Genomic DNA, 21,500 nt, shown 5'->3' on the forward strand with positions numbered 1-21,500 from the left:
GTGGCGACTTGTCCAGGGTGTACTCCGCCTTCCACCCGATTGTAACTGAGATTGGCTTCAGCCCCCCGACCCCAAAGGGAATAAGCGGCAGAAAATGGATGGATGGATGGATGATTTATATAAGTTGTTTTTTTTTTTTTTACCTTTGTAGTCAGGACACTTTTCGGTTTGTACACTAGGTGGCAGAGAGGAGCTGCAAGGAAAACTGCAATATTGGTAAAGTGTCAACTCATGTGGTCAGTTTGTTGAGTTTTCCATTAAAGTTGCACAGTACAACAATTTGCACACACACTCTTTTTTTCTTTGTGTTACATTGGAGCCCTGCCGTGGCCTTGAGCTGCAGTGTTACACACAAACAATATGGCTACATCGTTTTGTTCACCGGAATATGTCCGTCTGAAGCCTTCCGCCAACGTTATTACGGGAGTGGAATTTGCACTCAAGTACACTGCTTCATCTTTTTCAAAAGAACCTTTTCAAACTCCATCGACATCAGTCAAAGGCGATAATATACTCCCTTGTCTACTCAAGTGTGCAGAGGTTAACAAATCCCACAGGCCCGTGCACCTAATTAGCCTCAATTATAACCACCCAGGGTAATAGATATTTCTGCGAACCCCCTGATTTTGAATTACTTTAGAGAACTTGATATTAATTGTAGGAGTTATTCTTTATCTATAACACTACTAAGTAGAGAGGGTAATCCCCAGGGTACAAAGATGGGGTGGGGGACTGAAGATATTCTAGTGTAGGAGGGGTAGAAGGAACAGGACAGGCCTTTCCTCAGGAAAACGTATCACCTTCCACCACAATAGCGCTCCAACAGCCACATTGCTCTCTGGAGTCCATAAACACTTTCCGACACACTCTTCAGTCACACACACTTTCTTGCACAGCCTGCACACTCCAGGATGACACTGCATTGAAAAACTGCAACAAGGATTTTCTTTACAGGTAAGCCACCTGTTTAAATCAGCTTCTGGTTTATTTGCTTTCACGCTGACTGGTTGTCAGGTGTCAAAACAGGTGCGATCTCAAAAAGATATATTGAATATGTAGTGTGTATGTAAGAAATTACTTGAGGGTTGAACTTTACACATCTTAGTCTCTCCAGGATTTTAAAGAGTTTTAAGGCCTATTTTTTCATTTACATTACGTCCCCTGGTGATTGTATAGATTTGTTTCTTAAAACCACAGGATTTTAACAAATGTAACAAAATAGTGCTTTGTTTTCATCTTAAATCAAACATTTTTGAGCAGTAATTCATTAGTCCCTCCAGATTACCGCGGGGTCTTTTAGAGACGGTTGTATTTGCAGAAGTTGTTCCAAAGAATTGCAATGGAAAGTGCAGGGGTATTTTTTTAGGTGTTTGTTGCAAAAAAATTGCAAAGGAAAGTGAAAACTGCAATAAATTGTTGTGATTTTCTCTCTGTGATTATAAAAGGGAAATTTGTTAAAGAAAAAGCAATAACACAAATACTGAGAATAGCATCTTATCAAAAAATTAATAAATGTATACATACATATGACATAATATATATATATATATATATAATAAAAATATAAAATGTATAACAAATGACATATTTGTATATACAGTAGGTAAATGTGTGTGTGTATATATATATATATATATATATATATATATATGTATATATACTGCAATGAAGTGGCGACTATGTTTGTATATATATATGTATAATCTATGTATGTATATATACTGTATTTTTTCTTCTTTCCTTTTTTTTCTTTTTTTTAAATTTCTCTTTTATTTTTAAAATGAAAAGTGTTTGATTGCAAATGCTTTTTTGTTTAATTTCTGTTCATATACAACAGGAGTGCGCTTCTGTTTTTAAGGACCTACTACAAAAAAGCTTATCAAAAATAATCTCTGATAACACTCAGGTGTTTGTAGGAATCTGCTGCAAAAATGTTAGTCTTTTCTGAATTTTTTTTACTGAACTCATTCCCGGGCCAGACTCGGCCCCGTTAGTTTATAGCCATGGTGTATAAGCCTGGCAAAATGTACTCCCCATTAAAATTTATGCAGCTCCTGTATCTGTGCATTTCCCATTAATCCAAGTAATCTTTCAACTGAGTCCAATCCTTAAAATATATATATTTTTTTGTCATCTATAATACTGTACATGATTCGCACAACAAACAATCATAATGTATGAGACATTGGGTTATGGTCACAAGTGAAGATTGTGCTTTGAGTTTCCCAGTAAAAAAAAATATATATATACAAAACCCAAACCGTTGTGTAAATCGTAAATAAAAACAGAATACAATGATTTGCAAATCCTTTTCAACTTATATTCGATTGAATAGACTGCAAAAACAACATACTTAACGATCGAACTGGAAAACTTTATTTGTTGCAAATATTAGCTCATTTGGAATTTGATGCCTGCAATATGTTTAAGAAAAGCTGGCTCAAGTGGTAAAAAAAACTGAGAAAGTTAAGGAATGCTCATCAAACACTTATGTGGAACATTCCACAGGTGAACAGGCTAATTGGGAACAGGTGGGTGCCGTGATTGGGTATAAAAGCAGCTTCCATGAAATGCTCAGTTTTCAACAAACAAGGATGGGGCGAGGGTCACCACTTTGTGAAAAAATGCGTGAGCAAATTGTCGAACAGTTTAAGAACAACATTTCTGAACGAGCTACTGCAAAAAATGTACGTATTTCACCATCTATGGTCCATAATATCATCAAAAGGTTCTGAGGATTTGGAGCAATCACTCCACGTAAGTATTGATATTACGGACCTTTGATTCCTCAGGCGGTACTGCATCAAAAACCGACATCAGCGTGTAAAGGGTATCACCACATGGGTTCAGGAACACTTCAGAAAAACACTGTCAGTAATTACAGTTTGTCGCTACATCTGTAGTTAAACGCTGCCGGCTTTTGTGGGCCAGAGCTCATCTAAAATGGACTGATGCAAAGTGGAAAAGTGTTCTGTGGTCTGACGAGACCACATTTCAAATAGTTTTTGGAAACTGTGGATGTTGTTTTCTCCGGACGAAAGAGGAAAACAATCATCCGAATTGTCATAGGCGCAAAGTTCCAAGGCCTGCATCTGTGATGGTATGGGGGTGTATTAGTGCCCGAGGCATGGGTAACTTACACATCTGTGAAGGCACCATTAATGCTGAAAAGTACATACAGGTTTTGGAGCAACATATGTTGTCATCCAAGCAACGTTATCATGGACGCCCCTGCTTATTTCAGCAAGACAATGCCAAGGCACATTCTGCACGTGTTACAACAGCGTGGCTTCGTAGTAAAAGAGTGTAGTCCAGACCTGTCTCCCATTAAAAATGTGTGGCGCATTATGGAGCGTAAAATACGACAACGGAGACCCCGGACTGTTGAGCAACTTAAACTGTACATCAAGCAAGAATGGGAAATAATTCCACCTGAAAAGCTTCAAAAACTGGTCTCCTCAGTTCTCGAACGTTTACTGAATGTTGTTAAAAGGAAAGGCTATGTAGCACAGTGGTAAAAATGCCTGTGTCAACTTTTTTGCAATGTGTTGCTGGCCTTAACTTCTACATTAAGGATTATGTGCAAAAAAAAAATGTGGATTCTTAGTTCGAACATTAAATATCTTGTCTTTGCAGTCAATTCAACTGAATATAAGTTGAAAAGGATTCGCAAATCATTATATTCTGTTTTTGTTTACCATTTACACAACGTGCCAACTTCACTGGTTTATATACATAACATACTACATTGTACATTTGATCGTTTGTAGTGTGAACCACGTACAAACCCCGTTTCCATATGAGTTGGGAAATTGTGTTAGATGTAAATATAAACGCAATACAATGATTTGCAAATCACGGTCATTCACCAACATTGAATGACCGTGACCTTCGATCCCTCAGACGGCACTGTATCAAAAACCGACATCAATCTCTAAAGGATATCACCACAAGGGCTCAGGAACACTTCAGAAAACCACTGTCACTAAATGCATTTTGTCGCTACATCTGTAAATGGTAAATGAATGGTAAATGGTTGTACTTGTATTGCGCTTTTCTACCCCTTTTTAAGGAGCCCAAAGCGCTTTGACAGTATTTCCACATTCCCCCATTCACACACACATTCACACACTGATGGTGGATGAATATATGAATGGTGTAAGTGCAAGTTAAAGCTCTACTATGCAAAGCTAAAGCCATTTATCAACAACATCCAGAAATGCCGCCGGCTTCTCCGGGCCCGAGATCTCTAAGATGGACTGATGCAAAGTGGAAAAGTGTTCTGTGGTCTGACGAGTCTACATTTAGGGGAGCAGTGAGCAGCAGCCGTGGCCGCGCCCGGCAATCATTTTTGGTGATTTAAGCCCCAATTCCAACCCTTTGCTGCTGAGTGCCAAGTAGAAAGGTATTGGGTCCCATTTTTATAGTCTTTGGTATGACTCGGCCAAAGTTTGAACTCACAACCTACCGATCTCAGGGCGGCAGATTATGTGCGTTGCAGAGGACCACGCAATCAGTGAGGGCTCCATTTTATGTGAGGAGGCGCTTGCAAAATGTCACTTATATGTTATTCCTCGCCCCTATTTGCTCCATCATTGTTAAGGATATGAAGCAATAGGAAATTTTCCTCAACATTGTCCCCCCAAGGGCCCGCAGTGTCAGTGCAATGGTGGCATATGGGCCAGACATTCTGGATTTTATCCCTGCTGGGCATCGAGGGAGAAGCAATTGCTGATTGATGTTAAAGGTGTTGTTTTTCCTCCAAAATAACAGCACACAATTAAATAAAAATTTTAGTTCATCCATCCATCTGTTTTCTTGTCCCTTTCGGGGTTGCGCAGGACTGGAGCCTGTCCCAGCTGCACTCGGGCGGAAGGTGGTGTACACCCTGGACAAGTCACCACCTCATCACAGGGCCAACACAGATAGACAACATTCACACTCACATTCACACACTAGGGCCAATTTATCAACCTATCCCCAGTTGCATGTCTTTGGAGCTGGGAGGACGACAGAGTACCAGGAGGGAACCCACTCAGTCGAAAAAGTGACTATGTGGGTGTTACTTTATGTGTAGAGGGGTCTCATAATGTTAAAAAGAGTATTTAGAAGGTTTGTTTTTTAATTTTGTTATGCTCTGGCTATGAAAATATTCAATTTATAATTAGTAATACTAACTTTACAAAAATGTATTTACCATAATCATACCCAGAACCATTTAACCTTCGTCTTGTGTTAGGGTTGGCACCGACCCGTTTTAGTTTTTAAATGCATAAAAGAACCACATACATTTATTGTTTTGCATCAAGGCTTTTTGACTTTGTCAGGAACCTCTATTTCAACAAAACAAAACATTTTTTTTGTTGTTCACTAAATTATAAAATGCTTTGGTTGAAATTATGACCTTGGTGTTGTTAGGGTCGGTTTTGACCCAGTTATAAAAATAAGATTATCAAGCAATAATTAGAGCCAAAACTGAACACACTGACAGCCAGCTCCTCTCCCAATCATGTGAGCTTTAGGGGAGTCTAATTTTACCTTGTTATCAGTACAAACACAAACAAAGACGGTTTGTCCAGACATGTGAGGTCAATTCAGTCTCAAAATTATTAAAATTAAAAAAATAAATAAAACACATCTATTTAACATATGTGTTCTAATACCCCTTAATAGTCCAGTAACACAGCAACCTTTTATTTATTTATATGATTCTTTTATAGTTCATTTTACCATTTTTTTTAAATTGAAATTGAGGGGTATACTGGCAAAAAAAAGGCCCATGGTCCATACCAAAAATATCAAAACCAATATTTTCATGGATAAGGAAGCCTAACAAGGTAACCAAGAGATGAGAAACTAAATGGATGATATTTATTTTTAGTGTATTATACAGCTCATTTAAGACATGGATCAAAACCGACCTGTTAAAAGAGATGGTAACAGAAAGCTAACACAAGAAGAAGGTTAACAGCAAATGAAATTGATTAATGAACATTGAACATCAATTATAAATCTATTGAAGACTTTTGTTGGCAAAGATGGCAAAGAGGGAGGAAGAGAAAGCTACACAGACTTCCCCGAATTCAGTTGTGTCACTCACTTTCTTCACTAATGTGCTGGCACTCGTAACTTTCTTTGGCCTCATGGTGTCATATTTCGCAGACAAACAATAAAAAGATACTAGTTGCTTCTGCACAATATTTGGCCCCTGTAGCCAAGACGGTATACCAAAAACGAGGCACAATTTTTGTGAAATGTTGAGTCTAAAACGAGGGTACTGTTGTATCAAATATAAGTATTGCTGTCAAACGATTATTTTTTTTAAATCAGATATAATCACAGAGTTAATGTTTCATGTTACATGTTTACTGTTATGACCTGTCTGACATCGCCTTGTTTCATTATATATGTGTTTGTTTCCTTTGCAGCGCTCTTATTTTAGTTCCACTTCCTGTGTGGCTCGACCACTCCTCTGGCCTGAGCACTGTCTCCCATACCTGTCACTGATTGCCAATCAAGCTTCTTTATCTGCCAAGATTCCTTGCATGCAGTGCTGGGTCATTGCTTGTATGTTGTTGCTTTACTTATCATGCTTTGCATTTGCGTAGCTTTCCCTATACTTTTTCTGCACTTCCCTGACGCTCTCTATCTAGGTATTTTTGGACATTTAATATATCTTACCTGCACGCCTCCTTCTGTCTTAGCGTCTTGGGGTCACAACTACCTCTACTATGTGGCATGCTGTGTGCTGTGCTGCTATCACCACTTTTCTGTACACTACATATTGTGTTGCTATTATTGGAATTAAGGGTGTTCTGATTCGTTGTTGAGATCAGATATCGCCCATATACCAACAACAAAAAGAAAAACATAAAAAAGGCATTTTTAGGGCTTTTTATAGGTGCGGTTTTCACTTTGCCCTAGGAACATAACCCAGAGAATCTATACTGTATATGTTGTTTTAGTGTAAATTGTTCATAGTTAATATATTTTAAAGGGGTGTCCCGATCCGATATTGGTCTGATATCAGCAAAAAAAAACAATTAGATTAGATAGATTAGATAGTACTTTATTTATTCCTTCAGGAGAGTTCCTTCAGGCAAATTTTAATTTTTAGCACAATCCCATTCAAGATCAGACAAACATTACAGGGGGACAGAACAGGATTGCTGACGGGTCTGCCGGCTTCCAGCGCCCCTTACAAAAAAGGTGAGATACAGGTAAACAAGTGGGGGGAATGGGAGAAAAAAATAAAACATTAAAATAAAATAAAATATAATAAAAACAATCGGTCTAAGCCTGGGCCCTGGAGAGCGGGTCCAGACTGAGGCAAAGGGGAAAAAAAATTGGCTGCATCTAAAATACTCCACAATACAAGCAGTCCTGCAGCGTGTTAACTTGTGCAAATCTGGATAGCCAATTAAAATCTAAATCAGTCCTGGGAGAATTAAGGCCCGGGGGCCACATGCGGCCTGTTAAGCTTTTCAATCTGGCCCGCCCGGCATTCCCAAATAATTTTTTTAATCTTTAAGATGGAAACCGTAGCTGCCTTTATGATGTGCAGGGAAGACCGTAAGTCTTCAACTATGCAAAGTATTTCAATGGTTGGAATCTGTGCTTTTGCATGATATATTAGTTACTATAGTAATCTAGTTAGTTACTATGGTAATCTAAGTCACAGCAGCTCAGACGAGGCACCAAGCAGGTGGGTGGGGAACGTTCCCACAGAGTGTTTCCAGAGCGGCCAGCCTGAAACGCGGGTGTCAGGGACAGACCAGGAATGAGATTTTTACAACAAAGTTCTAAAGTTTAGTGATATATCAGATGTATCAAATTGTAGGTGTCTTTTTTTACCCTTTGCGTTCATATTTTGCTGTGTTTGTTGTATTTTTGTTGCGTTTTGCTTGATTGTAAAAGATGTCGATCGAGAGGGGGTGTGACGTTCATGTGTTGTAAGTATTCAGAGTTTTATCGTTCACAGTTAATATTGTAAACCCCACATTCTTTATTTTCATGTACATTGTGGGTGTAAAAAACGTAAATTATATTCTGTTTTTTAAGGCGGTCTGTCATAATGTTTTTAGCATTCAATCAGACATTATTGTGAGGTTTTGTGTTAGTGTTCCTAAAAATAAGATATACCGGCCCCCAGACTCTTTTTTTCTCTAAATTTGGCCCCCAAGTCAAATTAATTACCCAGGCCTGATCTAAATGTTCTCCAATAAGTACACAAGGTTGGTCTTTGCTTGTATTTTAGTCAGGTCATTTACAAAAGGTAAGCATGGTAGCAGTTGGGTTGCGAGGAGCTAACAATTACGGAACTTATAGCATAAACTAGCACACAAGCTAGACATATGTAATAAGGGTCCCTAATTGAACAATATTGCAGTATAAAACAGCACATTTGTCAATGTAAACAAGTATCAAATAACAATATTGGCATATTACTTACACATACAAAGTCTCCATGGCAGAAGAGCATTAGAAAGTATCCAGTAACAAACGTGTCATCGTCTTGAGCTTAACTTAATGAACCTCTGGATGAGTTAATTATGTTCAATATTTGCCCGTACAAAAACTGACTGACGCTTTGCTGATTGTATTTACAGCCCATCAGGTCCAATCGCAAGTGCAACCATGCCCATTCTGAAGAAGCTCCCGGGAAGGTCCAAGAGCTGCCATGAGTTCCCCAGAGCCAACGGTGAGCTGATTCTCCCACGGCTTGACTTGGACCTCAAAGACTTGAATAATCTGAAGGAGCTGAACGAGCTCAAGGATCTGAACAAGAACCTCAACCCCTTTGAGGACGTGGACCTGGATGAAGACGAGAGGGGCGAAGGTGGCGCGGGCCTCATCATGGGGGAGGTCAGAGGTAGCCTGCAGGTCAGGTCGGCCTGTGATGGAGAAGAGGAGGAAAACGAGCTGAACGCTGAAAGACACAGTGCGGTAAACCACAAAGGAAAACCACTCCGGGGAACCCTTGAGAGGATTTGTGGCGTGTCACCACTAAAGACCCTTGGGAAACTGGGAAAGGGGCTCCGCAAATCCGGCAGGAGCGTGTGGGGGAACAACTCTCCCCACTATAGCCCTGGAGACTCAAACACGCTCCCGACAGAGAGGGACAAAAGAAAAGGACTACGCAGGAGCTCAGAAGGAATTATGACTCTGTTACGGTGAGGAAAAGTGGGAATCATAACCAACATTGTTTTTGCTGTGCTGTTATCTGGTATTGGATAAGACAATGCACTCAAACTCTGTTTGATAAAAACTAAGACCAAAACATACAATTTGTATACAACTATCCAAAATAACTATGATGGAAAACCTTTACTTTTAATGGACGGCGTGGCGCGGTGGAAGAGTGGCCGTGCGCAACCTGAGGGTCCCTGGTTCAATCCCCACCAACCTCGTCACGTCCGTTGTGTCCTGAGCAAGACACTTCACCCTTGCTCCTGATGGGTGCTGGTTAGCGCCTTGCATTGCAGCTCCCTCCATCAGTGTGTAAATGTGTGTGTGAATGGGTAAATGTGGAAGTAGTGTCAAAGCGCTTTGAGTACTTTGAAGGTAGAAAAGCGCTATACAAGTACAACCCATTTACCATTTAATGTACGGCTCAGCAACGCTTTAAATGTGTCCTACCTGCATCTTTGTCATGTGACCGTGCCTCGAGTTGTGTGTCAGGTAAGCTAGGTCATTTCCAAACACTTCTTTGTTTGTCATGAAAGCTTTTTTTAAAGCAACTTAATAGCTTTAAAGGCCTACTGAAACCCACTACTACCCACCACGCAGTCTGATAGTTTATAACATTGCAAAACATGCCAATACGGCCGGTTTAGTTTACTAAATTGCAATTTTAAATTTCCCGCAAAGTTTCTTGTTGAAAACGTAGCTGAATGATGACGCGTGTGTGTGACGTAACGGACTGTCAGGGAATATTAGCGCAGCACTATCTGTCTCTTTTCATCGCGTAATTAAACAGTATTTTGGACATCCGTGTTACTGAATCTTTTGCAATTTGTTCAATTAATATTGGAGAAGTCAAAGTAGAAAGATGGCGTTGGGAAGCTTTAGCCTTTAGCCACTCAAACACACGGTGATTCCTTGTTTAAAATTCCCAAAGGTGAAGCTTTACTATGGATCAAAGCGGTCAAGCGAACATGAATCCCGACCACTTGTCAACCGGCAGGTTTCGGTGAGAAAATTGTGTTAAAAAGTCGCCTCTTACCGGAGATCTGTGGAGTTTGCGCCGTCCTTGTATCTGCCGTGACTTCCCTCAGACACTGGCCTCAAGACACCCGTGGACATACCCCTCCGACTATCAGGTACTATTTAATCTCACTAAAACACTAGCAACACATTAGAAAGATAAGGGATTTCCCAGAATTATCCTAGTACATGTGTCTAATAACATCTGAATCTGTCCCAATGCAATCGCCTTTTTAAAAAAAACTTTATTTATTTATTTATTTATTTTTGTCGTCCTTCGCTATCAATATCATCATCCACAAATCTTTCATCCTCGCTCAAATTAATGGGGAAATTGTCGTTTTCTCGGTCCGAATAGCTCTTGCTGCTGGAGGCTCCCATTATAAACAATGAGAGGATGTGAGGAGCCCTCACCCTTATGACGTCATCGTCTGCGACTTCCGGTAAAGGCAAGGCTTTTTTATCAGCACCAAAAGTTGCGAACTTTATCGTGGATTTCTCTACTAAATCTTTTCAGCAAAAATATGGCAATATCGCGAAATGATCAAGTATGACACATAGAATGGACCTGCTATCCCCGTTTAAATAAGAAAATCTCACTTCAGTAGGCATTTAATAGGGTTGTACAGTATACCAGTACGAGTAAAGTACCGCAATACTAGTAAATCATAAACGGTACTATACCGCCTCTATTTGGGGGCATGACGGAGCGCTGTTGTCACGTCGTGGGATTGCTGGTTTTAAGAGCAGAGGAGCATGTTCGGCAGCGCACAATCAGGAAGTACTTAAATGCAGACACTGTGTGTCGACAGAAAAGGGAGAATGGACGCATTTTGGCTTGAAAACTAACGATAAAAGTGAAGCTATAACACTGAAGCGCTGCTCTACAAGAGGTGCTTTACAACATGGCTTGCTAGCTAGCCATAGATGTTTTAGCTACTTCTAAAAAACTAATTATTGCCTCAATGGCGACAAATAAAGTACGTTTCTTGCAGGTATCATCCCTGCAGGACGAGGAATAGCTAAACAGGCTTCACTACACACCGTAGGAGGATACAATAGCTCACCGCTAACAAATGCTATGGGTGGATTTACACCTGACATCCACTGTAATGATACTAGGTACAAGCACGTATCTAGACGACGCTACAAATGTTACGTCAATATCTCTTTTCCTTTTCTTTAATTTATAATATGTTTATAAACTCAGGAAATACGTCCCTGGACACATGAGGACTTTAAATATGACCAATGTATGATCCTGTAACTACTTATTATCGAATCGATACACAAGTTTGTGGTGTCATCTAAAAATTATGTAAAGCATGTTTATTACATTTTAACAGAAGTGTTGATGGAACATGTTAAAACAGAAAATGATCAGATATTAACAGTAAATTAACAAGTAGATTAATGATGCATTTCTACAGCTTGTCCCTCATAATTCTGACAAAATGACAAAGAAATGACTTAACATCTTATGGCTTCCGTCAGCAGCCATATTAGGAGCCTATTTTTGCTTACTAAAAAAAGACAAGTTGTCTAGTGTGTTCACTATTTTATTTAAGGACGAAACTGTTCTTTGATTGCAATAAGAAACATATGTGTAATGGGCCGTAAGATTTTCTGTTAAAACAAAGCCAATAATGCCTTTTTTGTGGTCTCCTTCATTTAGAAACTTATGGAAAAGTATCGAAATACGTTTTGCTACCGGTACCAAAATATTGGTATCAGGACAACCCTGAGTTCTAATGACTCAAATTTCCATTTCACCTGTTCTTACATTATTTCTTAACCAAACACGTGAGTAAAATATCGCTATCTGGCTATCTGCACAATACACCCATATACATTTCACTGTCTACTCTTAAGGATCTTCAACTAACAAATGTCCTTTTGTTCAATTGTTAGAAAAACATTTGTGGGATGGAGACCAAAAAAGTGTAAAAGTGTAAAATTTAGTTATTTTCAATTAGGAATACATTTATCACAAATGAAACATGTACATTTGTGCATTTGCTTTCCCGCAAATACTCAGATTATTTTCCTCTAGTTTAGTTTATTCTTTTATTTTATTAATATTTGTTCAGTCAGAGGCCAACAAAACAACAAAAACAATTTTGCATCCATAAATTCATAAATTGACAATTTTACAGCCCAAAGGGGTGTAAGCTGAAGCTTGACGCTTGAAGTTAACCCTGATAACAAACTCAAACAAACTCAAATCCAAGATGGAGTAAAACCGGAAGACATCAGGCTCTGATCTTGAGCTTCATAGAACTATGAAATTTCCTTTACACAACATATTACGAATACATTTTGTACAAAGCATAACAACTGTCCAAATAAATACTGTCACGCCTATGGATCAGGTATTGTTTTAATGTGAACACTGTGTCAATGTGAGTGTGAATGTTGTCTGTCTATCTGTGTTGGCCCTGTAATGAGGAAGCGACTTGTCCAGGGTGTACACCGCCTTCCGCCCGATTGTAGCTGAGGTAGGCTCCAGCGCCCCCCGCGACCCCGAAAGGGACAAGCAGTAGAAAATGGATGGATGGATCCAGGCTGTTCTACAGATTAACCCTTTGACGGACACACATCTACTTTTTAAAATAGTTCTCACGTTTGCTTTCTAAAAGACGGAAGAACCTATTACGTCAGGAGTCGGCAACCTTTACCACTCAAAGAGCCATTTAGACCCGTTTCACTAAATAAAGAAAACGATGGAAGCTACAAAACTCTTTTGAAATTTATAATGAAATAACACTGCATACAGAGTTTTGTTTTGTTTTGTGCTACTGTATGTAAACACCAGGGGTCTCAAACACGCGACCCGCACCTTAATGTTAGTGTTGCCTGCAAGTTTTATATGAATGCCGCTTGACAGCATCATACTTGCCAACCCTCCCAATTTTTCCGGTAGACTCACGAATTTCAGAGCAACCATTCTGTCGAACATCTGCTGATTTTTACCCAAACATAGATAGTAAGGACGTGCCATGATAGCACCGCCTTAAGCGCCCTCGACAACATGTACAAAGAGCTTGCAAGCCCAGTCACATGTTTTCTGTGGCTTCTGCAGAAACACGTAAGTGACTGCAAGGCATAGTTGTTCAACAGCCATACAGGTCACACTGAGGGTGCCCGTTAAAACAACTTTAACACTCTTACTAATATGCACCACACTCTGAACCCACACCAAACAAGAATGACAAACACATTTCGGGGGAACATCCGCACCGTAACGCAACATAAACACAACAGAACAAATACCCCAAATCCTATGCATACCTAACTCTTCATGGCTACATTATACACCCCCGCTATCACCAACCCCCCCCCCCCCCACCCCCCCTCCGTGCGTCTGTTGAAGTGGGCGGGGTTGAGGGGGCGGGGTTTGGTGGTAGCGGGGGTGTATAATGTAGCCCGGAAGAGTCAGGCATGCATGGATTCTGGGTATTTGTTCTGTTGTGTTTGTGTTGTGTTTCAGTGCGGATGTTCTCCCGAAATGTGTTTGTCATTCTTGTTTGGTGTGGGTTCACAGTGTGGCGCATATTAGTAAGTGTTAAAGTTTTTTATATTACAACCCTCAGTGTAACCTGTATGGCTGTATGCCTTGCAGTCAATTACGTGTATTAACAGAGGCTGCTTACTACATGTGTCTTGCCGGCACACAAATAGCATGATGTAAAAGAGGGCGTGATGACATGTTTTAGAGGACGTTAAAGGCATCACGACACGCCCTCAACATTGTTGTTTGGGTGAAAATCAGAGAATGTTAACCCCGACAATGAAATCCGGAAACCTCCCGGAAAAATTGGGGGGGCCGGCAAGTATGTAGCTGAGCCACATCAGAGTGGTCAAAGAGCCGCATGAGGCTCCGGAGCAGCAGGTTGCCGACCCCTGTCTTAGGTCATATGGACTCTCTCTGGATTTGAACCTGTCCTGGAGACACTGGGGCAGCATTCGGTTATGAGCTTTATACATCAAAATAGCAGGGTTGAAGTCAACAAGATGGCACAGTTTTAATGTTTTTAATTTAATGAAATTGAAAATTGGTATGAGCATAATAATCTGCATAATTTCCAATTATAATTACTTTCTTTTGTGGTAAGAACATAGAGTTGATGTTTGATTTATAATTATTACCCCAGATTTCAACGCAATAATGGATATATGGAAGTACGAAATAATTGTATAACATGTTAAACAATTTTGATTTACAGAGTTTTTTTTTTTTTATAAAACATACATCCATCCATTCTCTACCGCTTATTCCCTTTGGAAGTTGCGGGGGGCGCTGGAGCCTATTTCAGATACAATCGGGCGGAAGGCGGGGTACCCCTTGGACAAGTCGCTACCTCATCACAGGGCCAACACGATAATTGTTGCCATCTTTGTCTAGAGTACATTCATGTGCAGTTTCCAATTTTATTTGTCATCTATATAGATTCCCCAAAAATGTGTTGAATACACCCTTTTTATTTCCATATCAACAATTCTTATGTGACACGGTATGTTCGTTTTCTTATTTTCAAAAATCATATATTTTGTTTTATTTAAATTGCCTGATAATTTATTAGCATCAAACTATTGCTTCAGAATGAAGAGTTCACTCTTTACAGTCTCTAGGAGCTGGCCAAGGTCTTGCCCACAACAGCACGGGCTTGTATCATCAGCAAAGAGAAATACGGTCTAGGTTTTTTTCAAAAATTTTACAGACATTATTAATATAGACTTTAAACAATTCTGGTCCCAGTACAGAATCTTGGGGTACGCCATGTTTTATAATCTTTTTTATCTAAATCTACAATGTTCACATGCACATACTGTTTTCTGCCACCATGAAGTTCAAATTGTAAATCTTTTTGTTAATGATAACTTACGGTTAGTGGTTAATTGCATTTTGCTCAAATTTAAATTTTTCAAATATTGTAGGATTTAGAAACTCAAAAATTTGCATTTTTCTGGGAGTTTTATGAGTTTATCCATTATTCTTGTTGTGCTGCCATTTACAGTGGGTCGTGGAATGTAAAGTTCACGATTAAAAGGGCTCAACTTTATGTAATAAATGTATGTAGCGTAATTAGTGTAAAGTAATTAGTGGGGGTGCCCTGATCCGATATTGATATCCGTCTGATATTAGCATCGGATTATAGCGGCTTATGTCTAAAAGCTTCGATACAAACAGTCCTGCATTGCGTTTATTTGTGCAAGTCTGGATAGCCAGGTAACATCTAAATGTCCTCCAATAAGCACACAAGGTTTGTCCTTTTTGTATTTTAGTCAAGTCCTTTTGCAAAAGGGAGACAAGTTAGGCTACAGGCTTAGGATCTCGCAGGTACACAACAGCTAAGCACACAACAGCACACAAGCTAGACATACGTAATAAATATCCATAATAAAACAATATTGTAGTCTGTAAATAATATAAACTATATAAACAAGTACCATGAAAATATAATATTACAGTCAGATAGAAAGTCTCTAAAACAAAAGCGTTCTAGAAAGCATTATTGTGGCCACTAGGTGTCGCCAAAAACAATTATCACTCCACTTTGACTTGAAAGGGTCTGCAACATTTACGCAAATGTTTAGAGGGTACCAACTTCCCAATGTATTTCACACTGTATATCCTGCCCTATTACGGCTTCATTGATGTAATGACATCACTACGTACGTACATAACAAATGCATTTGTGCAGCATTTGTGTTGTTAGATAATAATAGCGATTTGAATAACTTGTGTTAGCTGTCATTGATCATTTGTTTACTTTCTTAGTCCCAGAAGGGAAATTCAGATTTTCACAATCTCATTCAAGAGCAGACATACAATATAGGGACACAGTTAGGAACACAAACGGGTCAGCCAACTTTTTGCGCCCCTAAGAAATGTGGGAAAAAGGTAAACGCTGTGGGGGGTGATGAGTAAAAAAAAAGGTTTGTCTCAGACTGGGCTCCTGGGCAGGGAAACAGACTGAAGCCAAGAAAAAAATAAAAATAACCATAAGCACATACAAACATGTTACATAGAATCCACAAAACTTGCAACAGAGGGGAGGGAGTGGGGGCTACGTTGGCAGGCTGCTGCTATCTAAAATCGCTGCTCAGCCATCCATCTTCTCTAAGGGATTCAAGCGTGGGGTTGGGATGGGGATGTGTGTGTTTGTGCATATGCCCATTGTCCAGGGTATATTTTGTTATGTTGTGTCTGCAGGCCTGGAGTCGCTCTGCAGGAATTACGAGCAAAGTTCAACTCCCGGGTGTTGTTGAAGGAGGGAGGAGGTCAGAGCGACTATCACTGAGGTGTCGTCAGGGGATGTTTTCAGAACAGCCGTCTTCTGTTATGAGCAGCGTTGAGTCCATTTGAGGGAGTCGAAACGTAGATAAGGGTTGTTATTCTCAAAGCAAGCAGACATTTTAATGGCTTGTCTGATCTAATTGTCCATGCTAATCAATGTTCGCATTAGTACATTTCGCCAAATGTACAAACCCCGTTTCCATATGAGTTGGGAAATTGTGTTAGAGGTAAATAAAACAGAATACAATGATTTGCAAATCATTTTCAACCCATATTCAATTGAATGCACTACAAAGACAAGATATTTGATGTTCAAACTCATAAACTTTATTATTTTTTGCAAATAATAATAAACTTAGAATTTCATGGCTGCAACACGTGCCAAAGTATTTGGGAAAGGGCATGATCACCACTGTGTTACATCACCTTTTCTTTTAACAACACTCAATAAATGTTTGGGAACTGAGGAAACTAATTGTTGAAGCTTTGAAAGTGGAATACTTTCCAATTCTTGTCTTATGTAGAGCTTCAGTCGTTCAACAGTCCGGGGTCTCCGCTGTCGTATTTTACGCTTCATAATGCTCCACACATTTTTGATGTTAGACAGGTCTGGACTACAGGCGGGCAGAGAAAGTACCCACACTCTTTTTTTATGAAGTCACGCTGTTGTAACACGTGCTGAATGTGGCTTGGCATTGTCTTGCTGAAATAAGCAGGTGCGTCCATGAAAAAGACACTGCATAGATGGCAGCATGTGTTGTTCCAAAACCTGTATGTACCTTTCAGCATTAATGACGCTTTCACAGATGTGAAAGTTACCCATGCCTTGGGCCCTAATGCACCCCCATACCATCACAGATGCTGGCTTTTGAACTTTGCGTCGTTAACAGTCTGGATGGTTCGCTTCCCCTTTGGTCTGGATGACACGATGTCGAATATTTCCAAACACAATCTGAAATGTAGACTTGTCAGACCACAGAACACTTTTCCACTTTGCATCAGTCCATCTTAGATGATCTCGGGCCCAGAGAAGCTGGCACCGTTTCTGGATGTTGTTGATAAATGGCTTTCGCTTTGCCTAGTAGAGCTTTAACTTTCACTTACAGATGTAGCGAAAAACTGTATTTAGTGACAGTGGTTTTCTGAAGTGATCTTGAGCCCATGTGGTGATATCCTTTAGAGATTGATGTCGGTTTTTTATACAGTGCCGTCTGAGGGATCGAAGGTCACGGTAATTCAATGATGGTTTCCGGCCATGCCGCTTACGTGGAGTGATTTCTCCAGATTCTCTGAACCTTTTGATGATATTATGGATCGTAGATGTTGATATCCTTAAATTTGTTGCAATTGCACTTTGAGAAACGTTGTTCCTATAAACTGTTTGACTATTTGCTCACGCAGTTGTGGACAAAGGGGTGTACCTCGCCCCATCCTTTCTTGTGAAAGACTGAGCATTTTTTGGGAAGCTGTTTTTATACCCAATCATGGCACCCACCTGTTCCCAATTAGCCTGCACACCTGTGGGATGTTCCAAATAAGTGGTTGATGAGCATTCCTCAACTTTATCATTATTTATTGCCACCTTTCCCAACTTCTTTGTCACGTGTTGCTGGCATCAAATTCTATAGTTAATGATTATTTGCAAAAGAAAAAAGTTTATCACTTTGAACATTAAATATGTTATCTTTGTAGCATATATTCGTACACGCACGCACACACACACACACACACACACACACACACACACACACACACAAACACACACACACACACACACACGCACACACACACACACACACACACACACACACACACACACACACACACACACACACACACACACACACACCCTGCCTGTACGTGTTGACGAGACAGGTTGAGTGACTGTTGAAAAATGATATTCCACAAACTTAGTAATTGTGAACCATATAGACAGTTTTACCACAAATGTGTTCTGTTAAACCACTAATGGTAACGTAAACCAGCCAATGGTGCTTTCGTTATGTTTTTTGCTTTGAAAGGTACAACTGTGAGCAAGTTGCAAATAACCCCTTGAAAAAATGCATAAGTCCATTCCAGACAGTAAATAATAAATAAAATAAGTTAGAGTTTTTAATACTTACCATTGTTCTTTCTTTGACTAATTTAACTCGAGCAAGCTTTTTCAAACATTCCATGCTACAAATTAAAAGTATTTATGAGCTGTGCTGGTATCATATCAAATAAATATTAGTATCGGCCAATACTCCAGGGTCACACCTAGTGATTATTAGTATCATAGAAAAGAACATCACAGTATTGTCACGTTGCTAACAGTTTGTCTATAATCATAAAATAGAAATAAGCTAAACTTCTAATGCAGTAACACATTCTTCCCACCAGGAGTGCTCATTTACCGTCTTCTTTTTTTTATGTAGCATTACAGGCCGGCATAAGGAGGAGCACAGAGAAAGCCTGCCCTGCGGGGACCTGTTTGCAGACGGTGAGGCGGAGGCATCCAGGAGGCCCTCCTTCCTCAGGATGGTGAGTCTGGGCAAGCTGAAGAGGGAATCCATGTCCGACAAGGGCTCCCAGCAGACTGAGGAGGATGCAGAGGTGGAGGAGGAGCCAGTGGTCCAAACCAGAGAGCCCCTCTCAGGTAGAGTACAGGGAAGCATGAGTTACTAAGAATATATCTTTTTGGACTAGGTTCCAACGCTTTGCTGGGTTATTATCAGGCACACCCTCACTTAGTGATTGACCCTCAATACATTTTTTTTAATGTAAAAAACAAAACAAAAATGTGAATCACTGCAGTGTGCTTAGTGTCAACCAAGGCTAAATTGGAGCAGAATGTTATTTGGAGGCCACCCACATTACATACTAATTAAATTGCCAATATCAAGATATAAATCTGGTACCGGTATTTTTCAAAGTTCTCGTTTCCAATTTATTACCATAAAACCCAAACATATATATATCCATCCATTTTTTACCGCTTATCCCTTATTGAGCGGAAGGCTGTGTACACCCTGGAGAAGTCGCCACCTCATCGCAGGGTCAACTCAGATAGACAGACAACATTCACACACCAGCGCCAATTTAGTGTTGCCAATCAACTTATCCCCAGGTGCATGTCTTATATCTATCTATCTATCTATATATATATATATATATATATATATATATATATATATATATATATATATATATATATATATATATTTTCATCCATTTTCTACCACTTATTCCCTTTGGGGTCGCTGGTGCCTAGCTCAGCTACAATTGGGCAGGAGGCGGTGTACACCCTGGACAAGTCACTACCTCATCACAGGGCCAACACAGATAGACAGACAGCATTCACACTCACATTCACACACTAGGGCTAATTCAGTGTTGACAATCAACTTATCCCCAGGTGCATGTCTTTTTATATATATATATATATATATATATATATATATATATATATATATATATATACAATCATCAGGAGATTTTTCAATCTCCTGATGATTGAGGGAACCCCTCATGAAACAGTTCTGTAGAGATGATGTAGTCTTGTGATTTTTCCCACACCTACATATTGCGCTCTACCACGGTATCGAGCACTATTCTCTGGATAATCCAATCAAGATATATATATATATATATATATATATATATATATATATATATATATATATATATATATATATATATATATATATATATATGTATATGTATATATATGTATATACATACATATATATACACATATATATAGATATACATATATATGTACTGTATGTATACATACATACATATATATACACATATATATAGATATACATATATATGTACTGTATGTATACATACATACATATATATATGTATAATGTATTTATATGCATATATACAAATATATATAGATATACTGTATATATATATATATATATATATATACAAATATATATATATACTGTATACATATATATATAATTTTTTTTCCATTTTATTTTTATTGACATCCAGCATCAGACATTTCCATCTACTAAATCATATTCACATACATCACATAACCGTTGTCTGTCCTAAATGTCAAAAGTATTTTTGTTTGCCACCCACCCCCCCCAAAAAAGAAAAAGAAACAGAGATAAACAAAAACAAGGTAGTATCTACATATACATCAATTAAATCCGCAAAGAATAAATAATACATTGATAATAATAATGAACAGAAATAAAATAAAATAGAATATATACAGATACTTATATGTATATATACACATATAGGGAGTAACCTTTTTTATTTTTCAAACAGTACACTAATTCCCAAGATTTAAGCCAGGCTTATGGGGCGTGACATAATTGACCCAGTTTTCCCAGTATGAGGCAAATTTCTCTTCTCCATTTTATATATGTCCATTGTGGTTTCCATCCATTGCTTCAAAGTTGGGCTCTCCTGGGATATCCATTTCCTAGTGATGGTCTTTTTACAAGCCACCAGTAGGATATTCATTAAGTATTTATCTTTCTTCAGCCAATCTTGAGGAGCAAGTCCAAAAAACAAAGTTTTACTTTCAAGGGGTATTTCTCGTTTAAAAATATCCTGTAAAGCTTGGTGTATCTCTTTCCAATAGTCCTTTATGGTAGAGCAGTTCCAGAAAACATGGTAGTGGTTTGCGTTTGAATTCCCACAATTTCTCCAGCAGGCAGGGGAGTTATCATAGTGAGACTTCTTGGGTGAGCTGGTACAAGTCCATTGATATTTCCATGTTATTGTCCATTCTTCCTCCGATATAATTATCCCGCCTTCCTTCTCCCATTTTGTTTTAATATATGAGGTTGAGTATAATTTCATATTCAACAAACACTTATACAGGCATGAAACAGCTTACAATTTCTGAATTGTAAGCTTTTGTAAACAATCCAATCCAACATATATTCGTCTTTGTAACGCTTTTCACCTTCATATTAACAAAATGACGCAACTGCAGATATCGATGCAAATCTTTGTTTTCTAATATATATGT

General features: G+C 39.0%; 1 protein-coding gene across 1 annotated transcript in view; it reads left to right on the forward strand.

Annotated features, from left to right (window-relative positions):
• The first annotated feature begins 763 nt into the window (after positions 1–763).
• exoc3l2a (exocyst complex component 3-like 2a) overlaps positions 764–21,500 on the forward strand; it is a 64,256-nt gene continuing 43,519 nt past the window's right edge. The window contains exons 1-3 of the mRNA XM_061898071.1: positions 764–954; positions 8,610–9,173; positions 18,925–19,145. Coding sequence (XP_061754055.1) covers positions 8,638–9,173; positions 18,925–19,145 — 757 coding nt within the window. The 5' untranslated portion in view covers positions 764–954; positions 8,610–8,637. The remainder of the gene's footprint in view (positions 955–8,609; positions 9,174–18,924; positions 19,146–21,500) is intronic.

The sequence above is a fragment of the Nerophis ophidion genome, linkage group LG04 (genome assembly GCF_033978795.1).
Source record: "Nerophis ophidion isolate RoL-2023_Sa linkage group LG04, RoL_Noph_v1.0, whole genome shotgun sequence".
NCBI lineage: Eukaryota > Metazoa > Chordata > Actinopteri > Syngnathiformes > Syngnathidae > Nerophis > Nerophis ophidion.